The following is a 17,403-nucleotide window of genomic DNA, read 5'->3' on the forward strand; positions in this document are numbered from 1 at the left end:
AGAAAAACCAGAGCCAGCGCCAGGTTGTATTCGTCCAATCAGCATCAACCTAGGCGGCATGACATCACAAGCGGAATAACGTCACTATCGGTTTCCGGGCTACGGTCGTCGAGGCCTGACCACGTGTCTCGTTGGCTCCCTTTCTGCCTTTCCTTCTCTTTTTTTTTTGCCGGCTCTTTGACGGTTATGGCGGTCCGGGCGAGCTTCGAGAACAACAACGAGATCGGCTGCTTCGCGAAGCTCACCAACGCCTACTGCCTGGTGGCCATCGGAGGCTCCGAGGGCTTCTACAGGTGATCATAGAGAAGCTCGACCTGTTTTCTCTTCCTCTCCTCCTTAGCCCGGATTTGCTTTGATTAGCCGCGTCACATCGGGGACCCTCCTTTGCTGCAGTGCAGCTTCTTCCTTGAGTCGCATTGAAAGAAGAATAAGTGGGAAAGGCTGTAGCGGTCTTCCTTTATACCAGGGGTCTTCAAACTTGGCCCTTTTATGACTTGTGGACTTCAACTCCCAGAATTCCTTAGCCAGGCATGCTGGCTGAGGAATTCTGGGAGTTGAAGTCCGCAAGTCATAAAAGGGTCAAGTTTGAAGACCCTTGCTTTATACTGAAAGAGCATGTTTGGGCCCTTTTTCGTTCTGTCGTCGTTATTTTCGGCCTCTTTTGAGACAGGTTGGGTTGGGCGAAACCGAGCAGACAAAAACGACCCAGTGACACCCATAGTTGAGAGGAGATTTCAATATTAGGACTCTCCAACCTCCCTACAGTACTGACTGCTATGTCAGGGATCAGCACCTGTAAAGGTCTGTCCTTTTACTTACTCACCCTATGAATACGTTAGGTCACAAGAATTCAGTAAGACTACTGCTCTTCAGCTTGTTCCTTTATTAAACTTTTTGAAAATCTAGCTCTTTTAAGTATGTTTGAATTGAACTTCATGACCTTCCTTGCATATTTATTTAATCTTACTCTGTTGTGTTTTAGTGTATTCGAAGGGGAGCTTTCTGACACCATTCCTGTAATTCATGCTTCTATTGCTGGATGTCGAATCATTGGCAGAATGTGTGTAGGTGAGCTGTTTTATTCGTATAAATTACTTTTGAGTTTTCCTAACTGTAGAAATCTCATCCCAGTTTAGCCTTAATATATTTTGACAAGCAGTTTGCCTGTATAGTTTTGTAATATTTCAGAAAAGGAAGGCAAGCTGCTATTGTACCCTTCATTTATAAAATCCATATGTACTGTTGAGTTCAGTTCATGTTTATTCTGATAACTTTTCAGTGAGATCATTAGAAAACATTTAAAAGTTAAATGTTTTTGCTTACCATTTAATAATGATACCAGGCTCTGGAATTGAAACATCAACATTAATATTATGGGAACTTGTATTCAACAATCTTTTTTATGTTAAGGGAAATCCTTCATATAATTTGGATTCAGTCTATGGGCCCTCACTGTATTGATTACTACAGTTTCTGGGAAGATGGAGAAACTTATTATCTAAGTCCCTACAGAGACTAAATAGGGAGGATTGGTGGGGGGTTCTCATCACTGCCTTTTTCAAAATCTTATATTAATCTATTGTAAGAGGTGCAAATGGAAATAATATAATAACCAACTTTATTTAAATTTATTATGATTGCCCACTCCCATTTACTGTTGTTCAGCTATAATACTTTTATTAAATTCAATTTTATGCCAACAGTGATAGTGGAAGAGGTGAGAGAGGTGATAGGTAAGGAGGATATTGTTCTTTTTTCATACACTGTATTTTTCCATTTATAAGATGTACCCTTGTATAAGACGCCCCCCAATTACTGGTACTTCTTGGTACCATCACACAAGGGAGGTGACTTCCTCCAATCAGATGGCGCTCTGTGGGCTTAGTCACGCCCACCCCCTCAGCCATCAATCACTGTATTGAGGCGGCTTCCCGGGGCCCCTTATGGCTTCAGCCCAAGCTGCGCCAGTGAAAAACGGATCATAGAAGAAGGCTTCAGTGAGACCGGCGGCATCCTTGGGGCAGCGCAATCCTCCAGCACCAGGTGGCATCTCGGGCCAGCGATATCCTCCTGCACTAGGCGTTGTGGCAGCGGCATGTAAAGAACTCACACAGGCATGCCCTGGGCTGCAGAGGTTACCATTATTTTTTTGTGTATAAGACCCTGCACTTGTATAAGATGCACCTGATTTTTGAACAGGGTGTTTGCAGGAAAAAATAGTGTCTTATACATGGAAAAATACTGTATATGCTTCCATTTGTGCTGTTGGTGTATTTTGTCAAAAAACCCACTCTGGCTGTACTGTAAACTGTTACAAGGTCAGATGCTGTTTTCTTTAACAGCATTGATTAGATTCATCATGTCCCGAGTTATTTTATGGCATAGAATGTTGGAGACTGGAACTGAAGGCAGTTTTTTCTATATTTTAGGTAACAGACATGGTTTGCTAGTCCCAAACAATACTACTGACCAGGAACTTCAGCATATCAGAAACTGCCTTCCTGATTCAGTGCGAATCCAGAGGGTGGAAGAACGTCTTTCTGCATTGGGCAATGTCACTGCATGCAATGACTACGTAGCACTTGCCCACCCAGACATTGACAGAGTAAATATAAAAATAAATCTTAGTACTAAAAATCATGTTTGCACTAGCTAAGCTTTAACGTTTTTGATTGAGCATTTGCTTATGTCCTTGCTTGACTTATTCAGCGACCATTCAAAATTATGATGATGCTGAATGAATGGTAGTTAAAACTGGTCCTCGAGGTTCCAGTCATTGCAGCACTCTTGCTCATGTGATCAAATTTTGGGTACTTGGTGCCTCTCCCACATTTACAATCTTATCAGGGTCCCACAGTCACATTCTCTTGCCCTATGCAAAACTGCCTTTGCTTCAACTTTCTTCACTCACCTTTCTCCCACTATCTCTGCTCTTTTGGCTGACCTGCACTGTGCTATCTATCTCTGTTGCCTCTCACTCCAACTGACCTTCGTTGTGTTCCTCCTGCTGATGCTTCGGACTCAGGCCATGAACAGTGAGCGCAGCAGGGTGGCAGCATCTCATCTGCAGAAGGGAGTTTGCCTGGCCCAGCCAGGAGGAAGCAGCAGGACAGAGCCAGTGAAGGAGCCAGGGCTGAGTGCAGGTAGAGAAGCCACATTTGCCACAGCACAAGGAGCAACAATCTGCAGATTGTGCAGTGTGCAGTAGGAGGGAATGGTGAGATACAGCACGTTCTGTGCTGGGCAAGGCAGCAGAGACTGCAGTCCCCCCAGGTGAAGGTAGTGGCTGTGTGTGGGCACTGTTTGGGATGGCAGCAGAACTGGAGAAAGTATAGGGGCAGGGACTTCCCAGAGGTGCAGTTGTGCTCTGCAGCTCTCAATGTAAGTGCTTCTAGAACAACTACAATAGGCCAACTAGGTCAGGGGTCCCCAGCCTGTGGGCCATGGCCCACTACCGGGCTGTGGCCTAATGGGCCATGTGAGTGGCCAGCCAGTGCATGCACATGGCCTCACTCACAGGAGCCTTGTTGCAGGCACTTGCAGCCTCACTCACGTGAGCCTTGTTGTGGGCACTTGTAGTCCCACTCATGCTCGTGTCACCGCAAACATTGTAGGAGCTCGCACATGTATTTTATTTTAATTCCATTTATATCCCGCCCTTCTCCGAAGACTCAGGGCGCCTTACAAGCTTGCACCTGCCTCTCCCACAAAATCATCCCCTTTCCCCCTCCCCCCCACAGCTGCCAACCTGGAAAGGTTGGGGAACTCTGCTCTAGGTGCATGTTGGAGCCACTCCTACAGGAGGAAGGGTGCATCCAGCTGAGGCAACTATGGCATTTTCAAGGCATTTCTGTTAGTTTTTTCTTCCTCAGCCATCTTTCAAAAGCACCATTTTAGATTAGACAGCAAAGTCTGTTCCAGTCAGATTATTATTGGGAAAAAACTTTTTTATTCTAACTTGCAAATGCCTTTTATTTCAAGATGAATTAATTAGGCCTTTCTTGCTAACAAAAAAACATTGATTGGCTATGCTTAATGCTATTGAAGTTTGGGGATAAAAGCAATGAAAGCATAATGATGATTATTTAAAATCAGATAAATGTGTTCTAACAACCCTAATTTTAAATGTCATTTTTCCCCCTACAGGAGACAGAAGAGATTTTAGCTGATGTACTAAAAGTCGAAGTATTTAGACAGACAGTAGCAGACCAAGTACTTGTGGGAAGTTATTGTGCGTTCAGCAACCAGGGAGGCTTAGTACACCCGAAGACATCTATAGAAGACCAGGATGAGCTTTCTTCATTGTTGCAAGTCCCCCTTGTGGTAAATGTTCTTTCTGTTCAAATCTTGGAGTGTTCAGTTACTTTAAACTATATTTTGAGCCAAATTACAGAATACAATTTTAACATCTTATGACTTGGGAATGTATTTGGCCACAGTTTCATCCATCTGTATGCCACTACAACTTAGTTAACTCAGTGCAGGAGGTCTCTTTCTTTGGAATCTCTTTATTGTTTCAATATTTTTCCTTCAACTTCCTTTTGGATTAAATAGTCTTATGTGGTCGTCATAGCATCAAGAAATAGACAACAAAACAGTTATTTGCAAATACGCATGAGGTATTAAAGCCTAATCCTAAATGAACCATAAAATTAGGAGCAGTGAACATTTAGCTGAACAATGCCAGTGGGAAGACATTGAAAAATACACCCGGTATAGTTGTGTTACTTGTATTTAATAGCATATGATATATCCATGGGAATGATGGTAATTGTGTTTCACACATTTTGCTGAGCTATTTCTCACTATGATTTATTGAATAAGCCAGAGTGGCTGGGTTCATAACACTAAACCATAATGCATGGTTTGGAAAATTCAGAAAACTGACTTTGAACATCATGAATATCATGCATGCCTACTGAAGGCTTGGTCCTCTGATCTATTTAAATATTGCAAATAAGGTTTATATTCATGCAACCTTAAGCAAGAAGACCTGATAATATGCATGAGAAAGAATTTCTTAAGGCACTAGTTATCTTTCTTACCAGGCTGGAACGGTTAACCGTGGCAGTGAAGTGATTGCAGCTGGAATGGTTGTGAATGATTGGTGTGCCTTCTGTGGCCTGGATACAACCAGCACGGAATTATCTGTTATTGAGAGTGTTTTCAAACTTAATGAAGCGCAGCCAAGTACCATTGCTACCACTATGAGAGATTCTTTGATTGACAGGTAAGTCAGACATTAATCTACTTTCAAAAATTATTAGCAATTGATAGTAGCCAGAATATAACTGTACTAGTAATGGCTTTCTTCAGTCGTCTTATGTTTCCAATCTTCTGTAAATCCCAAGAAATTCAGCACTCTGAGAAGATGTATAGTACTACTTCCTCATTAATAATATATAAATGTATTTCCACCTGTTTGTATCTGCTCCCAGGAAGAGCATATAGTGCTTAATTGTTGGTAAAGGTGAAAAACCAGTGGGGAAATTGCATTGACATGATATGTTAAGTCAACTGGACAGAAATAGTTCAGCATTATTATTACAAGTAGCCCTCACTTAATAATCAAAATAGGGATCAACAATTCTATTGCTAAGTGATGTGATTGTTAAGTGAGACATCACATGATTGTGACTTGAGATTTTACTGCCAGCTTCTCCATTGACTCCACTTGTCAAAAGCTGGCTGTGAAGTGCACAAATAGCAATCACTAGATTATAGAAAGCTATAAGAGTTGTAAATGCCCTTGGTTGTAAAATGCTGAAATCTTTATATGCATCTCATTTAGTTTTAGTTTGGGGTACTGATTTTCAGTTGGACTTTGATTTTATAGATCAAGCATGAAAGTAAAGCTGGAACCCTTCAAGTCTGTTTTTTTGCTAATCATTTCTTTTCCCTTTTGTAGCTTGACATAATATGCTCCAGAAACACTACAGGTGTGAAATGCCAAATTGTGATCTTGACTACTCAAGCAAATTCTTCCACTCCAAGAAAGAGGTCTCTACTACAATCATAGTTTCAAAAGTATATTATTCTAAATTCCCTTCCCTTTGGCAATCCAGACTTGGAACAAGAAAAAAAAATATGTCCCTTTGTTTTGTTTTTGCTTTCATTTATTCATGAGATGATGTTTAGAACTTAATACAAGCAATCACAATAAGGAAAAGGATTATTTTCCCCCCAGTATTCACCAGAATGCCACCTGAAGAACGCTGATTGTTTTCTGTTCAGAAGTGGCTGGCGTTTGTGTGGTTTCAGTCTAGAGGTTTTCAAGATAGCATTCACTTAGCCAACAAGACCATGTTACCATCGTGCATCATTCTGTATCCAGAACATAATATTTTTAAGGGGCTGAAAGAATCTATGGAATGTTTCAGCAAAACCAAACATTCAGTAAGATTTCTAGGAGGTTATGCAAATAAAATCTGGTTTGTCCATATGTGAAGTCACTGAAAAGCCAAAGAGAACTATATCTGTTCTTTAATAGAAAGTCTTTTTTTCTATCAGGAAATAATAGATTTAATTGAAACGTTTTTTTCTGATGCCTTCATGCTCATCTTTTATTATCAAAATATAGTGCTCCGATGTCTTAAAGCCAAGGTTACAATGTTATTGCATAAACAAGAAAGTGCTTGTTCTCTTGTTATATTGTTATAACAACAAAAACTATCTTATTATATTATTTGGAAGAGGAAATTTTATGATAGCAACACAGTCACAGTCAACACAGTTAATCTTGAAATAAGTGGTATGGACATTCAGGTGGACTTGAAACAACAAGAACTGTTATCGAATTTAAGTAATATGCTAGGCCACCATTTTTGCTTCATCAGTGCTCTACCAAATTAGTGTATCATAGTTTGATGTCTTAAACATACACTAAAATTATAAAAACTGTCATCACTGGTTATGTATTCCTTATCAGAATCCGCCTCGTATCTTCCATTTGAAGTGATACTTGTTCTGTAAGATTGGAAGTGATCAGACTGACTCTGAGTCATCTGTTCTAAGTGTAGCTCATGCATGACACACAGATAAAAGAATAGGGTGAGCTGGAGGTAAATGAAAAATATTGCATTCTTAGCCTCCAACTGCTGCCTATTGCATAGCCTCTCAACAAAACTGACCTTTGTTCTCTTGATTCATAAGTGTGTTTCATACTTTGATACTGCTGAGAGAAGCTGAGAGACTTAACTCACAGCCAGTATAATTGAATATAGACTTTTAGTAGTGTAAGTTTATAGGATGGCAACAAGTTAACTTATACTTTTCTAATAAAAAATTCCTTTGTAGATATAGCAATTCTTTAAGTAAAATACCAAGAAAGGCAACTAGTTTGCTAACTATATTGCACCCAAGGAAGGCTTTGACCATGATTAAAGGCTGCAACATAAACCATAGCATCTAATTACTGAATCTACTAAGTCCAGTGACTTCTACCCAATCTCCAACTTATGTACTGCTTATGTCCTTGCTTGACTTATTCAGCGACCATTCAAAATTATGATGATGCTGAATGAATGGTAGTTAAAACTGGTCCTCGAGGTTCCAGTCATTGCAGCACTCTTGCTCATGTGATCAAATTTTGGGTACTTGGTGCCTCTCCCACATTTACAATCTTATCAGGGTCCCACAGTCACATTCTCTTGCCCTATGCAAAACTGCCTTTGCTTCAACTTTCTTCTCTCACCTTTCTCCCACTATCTCTGCTCTTTTGGCTTACCTGCACTGTGCTATCTATCTCTGTTGCCTCTCACCCCAACTGACCTTCGTTGTGTTCCTCCTGCTGATGCTTCGGATTCAGGCCATGAACAGTGAGCGCAGCAGGGTGGCAGCATCTCATCTGCAGAAGGGAGTTTGCCTGGCCCAGCCAGGAGGAAGCAGCAGGACAGAGCCAGTGGAGGAGCCAGGGCTGAGTGCAGGTAGAGAAGCCACATTTGCCACAGCACAAGGAGCAACAATCTGCAGATTGTGCAGTGTGCAGTAGGATGGAATGGTGAGATACAGCACGTTCTGTGCTGGGCAAGGCAGCAGAGACTGCAGTCCCCCCAGGTGAAGGTAGTGGCTGTGTGTGGGCACTGTTTGGGATGGCAGCAGAACTGGAGAAAGTATAGGGGCAGGGACTTCCCAGAGGTGCAGTTGTGCTTTGTAGATATAGCAATTCTTTAATTAAAATACCAAGAAAGGCAACTAGTTTGCTAACTATATTGCACCCAAGGAAGGCTTTGACCATGATTAAAGGCTGCAACATAAACCATAGCATCTAATTACTGAATCTACTAAGTCCAGTGACTTCTACCCAATCTCCAACTTATGTACTGTTCTGAAAAACCTTGCATAACTGCACAGGTTGTGTGTTCATCTGGATGCTATACTACTTTGTATTCTGTGCAAAATTGACTTTTATATGCATTAAGAAAATGTTCAATAAAGGTTAGTTTATGTAAGTCAGGTTGTACATAATCTGGGAAATGTTTGTATTTTTAAATGGGAATTTACAGAGTGAGATATTGTTTTCATCATTTGGCTCTACTTGTGGATAATATGTAGAAAGGCACAACTGAAATTCACATTTTTGCTATGGTAGTAAACAAACGGTGAACTTGCACCTTAGAAACTGACAGATTTCCCCGACCATTAATGAGATAATCAGCCTTCCAATAGATTTTAAAGAGTTTTAATGATATGGTACAGATATTTTATTTTAAAATGAATTTTAACAGAATGGTAGCCCTTTGAAAGTGATAAATTCTTTCAATAAATTGGTCTTTGATTTCATGAGAATTTAATTTGTATGACAGTAAACGCGTGCAACCTTTGTTAGCTCAATAGTTAAATCTGGTGTGTGGCATGCAAAAGTGCATATTCTTAACAGTAAGGTCAGGCTTCCAATATTTGTGTGGTTTTTTCTCCAATGTTTTTAACAGCAACCTAAACTACAAGGCTTAGAGCATCCATTTAGCTCCCTCTGTCCCTCTCCATATAAATAAGACAAGATACATACTAGGTTCATCCACTTTGGGGGCTTGTGAAATGGATAACAGCAGTACTTTTGCATCCTATATTGTTATATAACTGCAGCTATACCATATAGGTAGGAATGAATTACCGTAAGTTATTTTACAAACCTTTAATCTGGGCCCAAAACTAAGGGGAGGAAAAATATTTCAAGATCACTGATGGAGTAATACTGAAGAAACGTTTAGCTGCTGGCATGGGACATTCGTGCAAGCCTTTTCATATCAGCAATAAAAACAGAAAATGTCTAGTTAAGTCCTATATGATCAAAAGAAGAAAATACTAAGGCTGAAATAATCTGAGTTTGAACTATAAACCAAGCATAACCATAATATATAAAGTATTATTTGATGTAAGGCTTGAGATGAAATTTATCCATTTCTATAAATTGCAGCAGTAATTCTCAGTACACCTGGATTCTGAAGGAAGGAGATGTGACCCCTCAACACTATCCTAGCCACTGTGGATACTTCTGTTATACTAAACCCAATATTGTTCTGTCCCAGCCTGTGTGAATACTACTCAACTGCTTACTCACGAGGAAAAACCCCTTTGCACTGAACAGGGCAGGACTTGGTAAGATAAACCCCTTTTATTTTTACACAACTTTTATGAAACAAAACTCCAACCAGTCCTTTAGCTATTGAAACGACCAAGATTTAGTCTCTTTGAGTTCTCAGCTGGAATGCTCAAGGTTTAAGTCACTCAAACACACATAAAGCCGATAAACCTGGTTAAATGTCCAAGAATCCTGAGGCAAGAAACACAACGAGAGAAGCACAAAGCCGCCGTAGCATGAACATTTGCCTTCGGCAACCAGCCCCTCCCACGTCTCTCCTCTTTATAATGCAGCCAGGGCGTGGCTTCTTGGAGTTTTACTTTTCTTGGAGAGCTGCCCCACCGTCTTCTGCTGTCCTGCACACCTTTTTTCCCTGCACATCTGTGCAGCTGGAACAGGCCCCAGCTGCTCTTCGTCTTTGCTCAATTTAGGCCCCCAACCCAGCTGTCTCTCTGCCTGAGCGTGAGTAGATGGGCCTGGTGTCACATCTAGCCCTGAGTCTTCCTGCTCCTCAGAGCCTTCCACAGACTCCGATGTGACCCCAGGCAACCGTTTCCCCTCATCCAATGCATCTGACTTGGCTGCCGGATCTGCTGGCAGGCGAGGACTCACAACAAATATCAAAAAGAGAAGTACAAACTTTTGATCCCCAAGCAATATCAAATTGGTATACATTTCTATTAACCAACACTGTAGTTTAATAACTTGGCATTAAACTCAATTGGAAAACATTTTTTTTAAAAAAATCAAGCTGAAAGGAGAAAAACAACAGAAATACGGTTCTAGTAACCTTAGTAGTTTTGAGTGTGGTGGACTTTGAAATCTTTGGCTTCTCAGTGATCAAGTTCAATCCTACCCACTTTATAAATTGTCTAAAGAAATAACCATTAAGCTGGTTCTGAATTTTTTATGAAAAAATTGCTATGGTCATTTTCTAAGTCTCAATTGGATTAATTCTAAAGTAGGAGCTATGTTTAAATCAATTCATATAGGTCTAGAAATACATTGAAAGATTACTTAATAGCAAATGGGTACAGTAAAATCTTATAAATAAGCAAGCCTAAAACCAAGGTTCACATTTGCAACATAAGAGGGTATTACTCTGCTCAAATCTTTAAAATGTCTTTGCAATGAAGTGGCTGAAGTCCTTGGCTATTAGGACTGAAAATGCATGTGTTATTAACCTGCGTTTCTGTCATATGCTTGAAATTGAAGGGTTCTGGAACCAAGGGAAATTGCTTAGTCTTAACTATTGCTTTCTTGCTTTTTGTAATCAGCTTTTGCACCAGGGAAATCTCATGCAAGCGTGGGAAACATGTACATGGGTGCGATGTACTGTAGGAGGGATTAAGGGAGTGTACAGGAATGATTGATGTCTGTCTTATGATGTAATGGCTCTGTTGTCTGATTTTCATTGGCTAACAACGTTTATAAAGCACTGCTACCCATTTCTAAGGTGTGGCACTTCTGGACGTAACTCTGCCAGCATTCCAGATTGTTGGCCACCCTGCTGCTTGATTTGATCAAATAAAGTGCTGCTTGATCAAGAAGTCTCCGCTTGGGTTATCTGATTAGATTGACATGGTATCTCAAGTTCAAGTAAGGGACTGGGATCTTACAAAGTAATGGAGTCCTCATACCAATTTAGTACATAGTAATAGCACATTACTATCACATACATTCTGTACTGCATTTCATGTTGAATGCAGAAAAGGAATGTATTTTAGCCCTAAGGCTAAGTCGACATGCTTCACCTAAAAACCATTGGCTTTTAATCTGTATTGTTAAAGAAATGCTTTGCAATCCTATAGTGTGACCTCCTGGACTCTCAAAATATCACTGATTTTCTTAAAACTAATATATTTGGAATGTTCTCAGTTACAACATATATATATAAATTAGTATAACATTTACTAATTCAGTGCTGGGGTTGAGACAAAATTAACAATTTCAAGAACAAACTAGTTATCCATTCTACTTTTTCCTGTAATACCTATGTGTGAAATATTGTATTTAATCTTTACCATATATGTTTTCTTTAACTTTTCTCTTGAATAATGTTCAATCATTTTTTCTTCCAGCTCAGCCTTATGTTTGAGCCCAGTTGAAAAAATACAGCTTGGAGTGGATTTATACAATAGAATCAGTGAAAATTTGGAAAAAAATGCACCTTTTCATCCTTTATTTGGTTATTGCCTAGTAGAAAGATTGAAAGCAATAGAATTGCATTCATTAAAAGCTTGCCAATTTAATTGCAGAGGATCTGCTTAAAAAAATCACAAAATCTGGAAACAGCTTCACTCTGCTACTGGATTGTATATTCCTATTCTCTGGACAGAATTGGCATTGTATAGCCACCATTTAGTTCAACTTTTCTGGCTGGAGTAAGAAAGATTTCTGAAAAGAAGATCATACTACCTTCCATGTGAGAGAACCTGCTCATATAAATTGTTAAGCTGCTTGGGGAGATTTCCATAATCCCAGAATAGCCCATTCAGCGTCCCTCATGGATTGGATCCAACACACCCATGTTTAGGAGTGCCTTGTTTAGATGTCTACTGAAAACAAAATACTTGTACTGAATATGAAACTGCCTTATAACTTCTTGCTTGAATGCCTGCAATTTTATAGGTTTATAGGTTTTGGCTGAGACAAATTCCAGAGAAGGCCTACTGGGAGGCTGAATTGGGCAAGACTGGTGTGCCTGCCTCTCTTTCCCACTCTTTTCCACTTATCTGGCCTATCCATTTATTTATTTATTTGTCAAATTTATATGCCACCCATCTCTCCAACAGGGACTCTAGGCCAGAGTTCCCCAACCTTTGGGGCACCAGGGACTGGTTCCATGAAGAGAAGTTTTTCCATGGACCGGGGGGTGTGTGATTTTGTATTCCACCTGCATCCCACAGATGGGGCTTTGCTTGTTTGTACGGACCGGTTGCTGGCATGCCGCGGCCCAGTACCAGTCCATGGCCCGGGGGTTGGGAACCCCTGCTCTAGGCAACTTAAAAGATATTGAATAAAATGCTGTATAAAACCAAAACAAACATCTTAAATTTAAAAATTCAATCAAACCCATCTATCCATTGATTTTAGCACTTTCCTTTTCTTACTTCCCTCAATCTGTGTTTGAATCTCTGGGCTTGCCGCAGCCAACTTGGTGTGGAAAAACTTGGCATGGGCAACTTGCTGCGGGACAAGAGTTACACTAATATAGAAGAAATTGTGGAACAGAATCATTAAAGAAAGGATGCAAAAGCAGGGACAAAATGAAATGCGAATGACAAAAATTAAAATACTTTTTTATTATTTTAAATAATTAAATGGAATGGTTGCACTGTTCTGCAGCGAGTGGGCCTGTAGCAAGTTGTCCCATTCCAGGCAGCAACACCCAAGAGTAGGTAGGGAAGACAGGCTGCAGGTGAAGCCAAGGATACTGCCAGGCAGGGCTCTTATCTAACCCTAAACCTTTGAAGGCCTTTACCTCCCCCTTAGTTATCTTTTGCATCTCCTATTTTCCTTCTATTTAAATATATTAATGTCAATAAACAGTGACTTAATTACACTGCCAAATTTTAAACTTACAAGCTTTAAAATAAATTTACTTTAAAATAAATCACTCTTTTCCTCATTGCAAACCAAGCCCCCATTGCAAACTTACCTACAAATTTTACTATTCTAATGAATATGTGATTTATTTTCTCTCATATAAATGGGTGAAAATATCATGGAACATACATTTCATCTTATAATGGTAACGATTTATTGTTGCCAACTTAAAATAGTGGTAGTATGACATTTAAATATTTATTACATGACACGTTATTAAAAACAAGATCATTAAGGTCTGCATTCACATCATTGGTGTTTGTAAATTCAATTTTTTAGTCTTGCAGACTAGTTGAATTCAGAAATTTCATTTCTGTTAGTTTTGGTGATCTGAAATGAGATTAGAGCTGTTTAAAGTTGTGGTCTACACAAAATTACCTCTTAAGAGCTCTTTGTGTTTGTTGCTGAAGAGTGGAAACATTACCATGAATGTACAAAACATCTGACCAGCAGGTATTGGAAAAAATGGTATTCAGGTAATTGCCTGGATCCTGTAATAAATTAAAATCTTTCAGAATGACTAAGCCTCAGAATGTCCTCTTCAGAAGGTACTGAAATGTTCCTTTTGTGACCCACAGAACTGTCTCTTTTTATGAGGCAAGTGTAGAAAAAAAGACTCAACAGGTGGTTGGCTACACTGGCAAATGCTGGGTTTAAAAGAGGGCACTGAAGAAGATTGCTCACGTGAATTGAAAAAAGGTTGAAGCAAACTTCTCTTGAGGTCTCCCAACACTCACTGAGTGGGTTGGTCAAATATGTCATACTGAGACACACGGCACTGAGGCAGTCAGAAGGAAAGCGGCTCCATAGTGCAAGGCCACCTGGGTTTAGTTGATTTCTGTTTTTGTTTTCAGTCCCAGAATTCTCTGACTCATGTCTCTTGAAGAAGTTGTTTGGCAGGCTATCCATCAAACCGCCTTCTAATGTCTGCAGCCCATCATCATCATCTCATGAACCAAATGAGCCACTGAACTTGTCATACCCATTCCTGGACAGGTCTTCTGTAGTATGTCACGCTTTGCTGGACTTCTTTATTTTTGAACTGGAAAATTGTGTATACCAAGACAAGGATACACAGAGATAAAATGCAGGGGATCACAACTGCAATTGCGTTAACGGTGCTAGGGACATCGTTTATAGTTACCATAATATCAACATCATCATGAGAGAGGCGTCGGTCTTTGCTTCGTTCAACTTCCTTCTGGTTACAACCCATCCAGTCTTTCAGAATTGACCTAGGATACCCTGGCTCCACAGTCAACCTCTGGTTGTCAAATTTCCAGTATTCCTTACCCTTATAAAAGTAAGTATAAACTGAAAAAGAAAGCAGAAATTACTCCATTCATGCACTACTAGAATCACAGAACTGGAATCAGTCATTTAGGCCATTGTGTATAGGAATCCAAATTGAAGCTTCCCAGACAAATTGCTGTCCAGAATTGGGCACAATTTTGAAGTAGAGCCTAATAAACAATAGAGTGGAATGATTACTTATGATTTGGTAATTGCATTTTTTGATGCAGCCTAAAATTGAATTTGACATCTTTGTAAGCCAATATATTTTTGGCTCAAATTCAGTCTGCAATCAACAATTCCAAAATCTTTTTTGTGACTATTGTTAACAAGGTAGCTATCCCTCATTGTACACATCTGCATTTGATTTTTGCTTCATAAGTGAAGAACGTTTTACTTGTCTTTTTAAGATTTATTTTTACTTTCAGCCATTTCTCAAATCTATCAGCATAATCTTAAGTTTTCCTTCTCTCCTCTAGAGTCTAGCTCTAGACTATTAACTACTGCAGTCAGTACTGTATCATTTGCAAATCTGATGTATTACTTCAGCTCCTCAATCAAATAATAAAATTCTGAAAAATAGAGGACCCCAAACTGATTGTGACACTCCACTGAACATAGTTGAATGAGAAATTATTCCTGAGTGCTCTGAATACAACCTTGAACGCAGTTCGGAATACAGTGAGTTTTCAAATCAGTAATTCAATAACACAGGACAATAATTCAATAATTGACCTGTAATCCAACCCACACTTAACTAGCTTGTTACATTAATCAGCATGTCATGGAGTATTTTATCAAATGCTTTACTGCAGTGAGGGTATATAAAATCTGCATAGTAAGGGTGGAGATAAAGTAGAGAATTTTGTATATGGCAAAATTAGCCATACTTTAGAAGACAGTAAAAAGCAACAATTATTTAGGTTTTCCTACATGCAGAAAATTATATTTCCTTCATTTGCATCACAAAGAAAAATGAGGATAGGAATAAGCATCCACATGGTTTAAGGTCAGAAGAAAGCTCACTAATGAAATCAATCCAGCCTAGTTGAAATACAGGATTCAGCAAATCAGATACCTAGCCAAAATTTCCAGGAACAGAATACCGTATATACTTGAGTATAAGCCAACTCGAGTATAAGCCGAGACCCCTAATTTTACCCCAAAAACCTGGAAAAAGTTATTGACTCAAGTATAAGCCGAGGCTGGGATCCGCCGTTCTGCAAGCCTCCGCCGCCGGCGGAGGCTGGATCCGCGCTCTGCAAGCCTCTGCCGCCAGCAGAGGCTCGATCCGCCATTTTGCAAGCCTGAATAGACAGGAATACCCTGTGTGGCCGCGGCTCTCGGGGAAGCCCTGGCTGTCCGCTTCCTCGCTCCACGCTGCCATTCGGGGCCCGCGCGTTCCCCGGGCAAATCGCGGCGCCCAGCAGGCGAGGAAACACGTCCGCTCCAGTCGCCCCCCCTTCCCTCAGGAGACGCGAAGCAAGTGACCGCCCGGAGCTTACCGAGGACTTGTGCGCGGCCGAGGCTTCAGTGCTTCCAGGATCGCGCGCACCTCTCCCAAGCCGCCGCCGTCCGGAGACCTGCCGAAGTTTGGGGAGGTTTGGGGAGGTGCGTGCGCACCTCCCCAAACCTCCCCAAACGTCGGCAGGTCTCCGGACCTCCGTGCCCTGCCTGCCTGCTTCTTTCCGCTGCCTGGCTTCCCTACGATGTAACCCGCTTCATGATCGAGTGCGACGCCTGCAAGGACTGGTTTCACGGCAGGAAGGGGATCTCTGCCCTAGAGCGGGAGGGGGGAGGGAAAGGGGGGGGAGGAAAGGCCCGATCGCTTTGTGTTACCTGCCGTGAAACCAGTCCTTGCAGGCGTCGCACTCGATCATGAAGCGGGTTACATCGTAGGGCAGCCAGGCAGCGGAAAGAAGCAGGCAGGCAGGGTGCGGAGGTCCGGAGACCTGCCGACATTTGGGGAGGTTTGGGGAGGTGCGCGCGCACCTCCCCAAACCTCCCCAACCTTCGGCAGGTCTCCGGACGGCGGTGGCTTGGGAGAGGTGCGCGCGATCCCGGAAGCACCAAAGCCTCGGCCACGCACAAGTCCTCGGTAAGTTTTTTTGTTCACTGGAGTATAAGCCGAAGTGGAATTTTTCAGCCCAAAAAGTGGGCTGAAAAATTCGGCTCATACTCAAGTATATACGGTATGTATTGCCTTGTCAGGAATCTTTGCTTAGTAAAAAAAAAAGACATTAAGTGCTATTGAACCAAATACAACATGTTTATACTCACAGCCTTCTTTGCTGACAAAAGCCCCTTGTGGAGCTTGTGGAATCCCTTTCCACACAGTGATTGGTTTAGGGTAGCCTGGATCTGTTGCTCTCTTGTCTTCATTATATCTCCAGTATTTATCTCCTTTGAAGAAGTATGTTTTGCCTACAGGTTCCCACCGTAAAGCTGTGTCAATCCCTTCCCGGGGAAGACAGCTTCCCAACTCCACTAGGCTGTGCGGATACCCTGGTTCTGCTGTCACTTCTTTAAAAACCCAATACTTATCTCCTAAATTTGAGGAGAAAAGAACATACATAATATATAATTACTAAGAGCTAATTAAATCATTAACTATTTTTTTTATCCTAGAAGTTCAGAAAATAATGTGCAACAATTTTTCACTGTTTTCCTTCTCTGATTCAAAAGGGTTTTTTGATAGCTGAATCAGCCAGAGAGCTTAATCTGTTGGGCAGTAGCAAATTGCAGTTGATAAACTGCCTTCTATAAAGTTGACTGTGTGGTTGCAATGGGTTGGAAATTTTAAAAGTTTTCTAGAGAACAATCCACAATTCCGAAAACTGATGCAAATATGGACTATGCTAAAGACTGTCTCCCTAAGAATGATTATCTAAAGAACAGATTTTTTTTAAAAAAAGTTACTT

At 40.8% G+C, this 17,403-nt stretch overlaps 2 protein-coding genes across 5 annotated transcripts in view; one reads left to right on the plus strand and one right to left on the minus strand.

Annotated features, from left to right (window-relative positions):
• Positions 1 to 89: 89 nt before the first annotated feature.
• On the plus strand, positions 90 to 11,591 carry EIF6 (eukaryotic translation initiation factor 6). 3 transcript variants are annotated; one of them, XR_014025803.1, is made up of 8 exons: positions 90 to 293; positions 983 to 1,068; positions 1,704 to 1,733; positions 2,430 to 2,605; positions 4,147 to 4,323; positions 5,049 to 5,230; positions 5,909 to 6,000; positions 9,416 to 11,591. XR_014025803.1 is itself a non-coding variant. In XM_081322615.1 (7 exons), exons 1-7 carry the CDS (start codon positions 187 to 189, stop codon positions 5,916 to 5,918), a joined length of 768 nt encoding a protein of 255 aa, XP_081178741.1. In that variant the 5' UTR covers positions 91 to 186; the 3' UTR covers positions 5,919 to 11,591. The 3 variants fall into 3 exon arrangements, 2 of the variants coding, with proteins under 2 accessions (XP_081178741.1, XP_081178742.1); XM_081322615.1 differs by having other exon boundaries at positions 91 to 293; positions 5,909 to 11,591; XM_081322616.1 differs by lacking the exon at positions 1,704 to 1,733 and having other exon boundaries at positions 92 to 293; positions 5,909 to 11,591.
• A 2,356-nt stretch (positions 11,592 to 13,947) lies between these two features.
• The window catches only part of MMP24 (matrix metallopeptidase 24), a gene marked incomplete at its 5' end in the record, with an annotated part of 41,891 nt that continues 38,435 nt past the window's right edge, over positions 13,948 to 17,403 (minus strand). For both annotated transcript variants that reach the window (XM_081322446.1, XM_081322445.1), the window contains 2 exons: positions 13,948 to 14,503; positions 16,763 to 17,029. In XM_081322446.1, the coding sequence (XP_081178572.1) occupies positions 14,166 to 14,503; positions 16,763 to 17,029 (605 nt within the window). In that variant the 3' untranslated portion in view covers positions 13,948 to 14,165. The remainder of the gene's footprint in view (positions 14,504 to 16,762; positions 17,030 to 17,403) is intronic.

This window comes from Vipera berus (assembly GCF_964194415.1).
Source record: "Vipera berus genome assembly, chromosome: 3".
Lineage (NCBI taxonomy): Eukaryota > Metazoa > Chordata > Lepidosauria > Squamata > Viperidae > Vipera > Vipera berus.

What these genes read in the sequence shown, in the direction of transcription:
- EIF6 (XM_081322615.1), top strand. Translation starts at nt 187, where the DNA reads ATGGCGGTCCGGGCGAGCTTCGAGAACAACAACGAGATCGGCTGCTTC. An exon ending in AGAGGTGAGAGAGGTGATAG is followed by an intron (nt 1,734 to 2,429) that starts GTAAGGAGGATA and finishes TCTATATTTTAG; the next exon opens with GTAACAGACATGGTTTGCTA. An exon ending in CCCACCCAGACATTGACAGA is followed by an intron (nt 2,606 to 4,146) that starts GTAAATATAAAA and finishes TTCCCCCTACAG; the next exon opens with GAGACAGAAGAGATTTTAGC.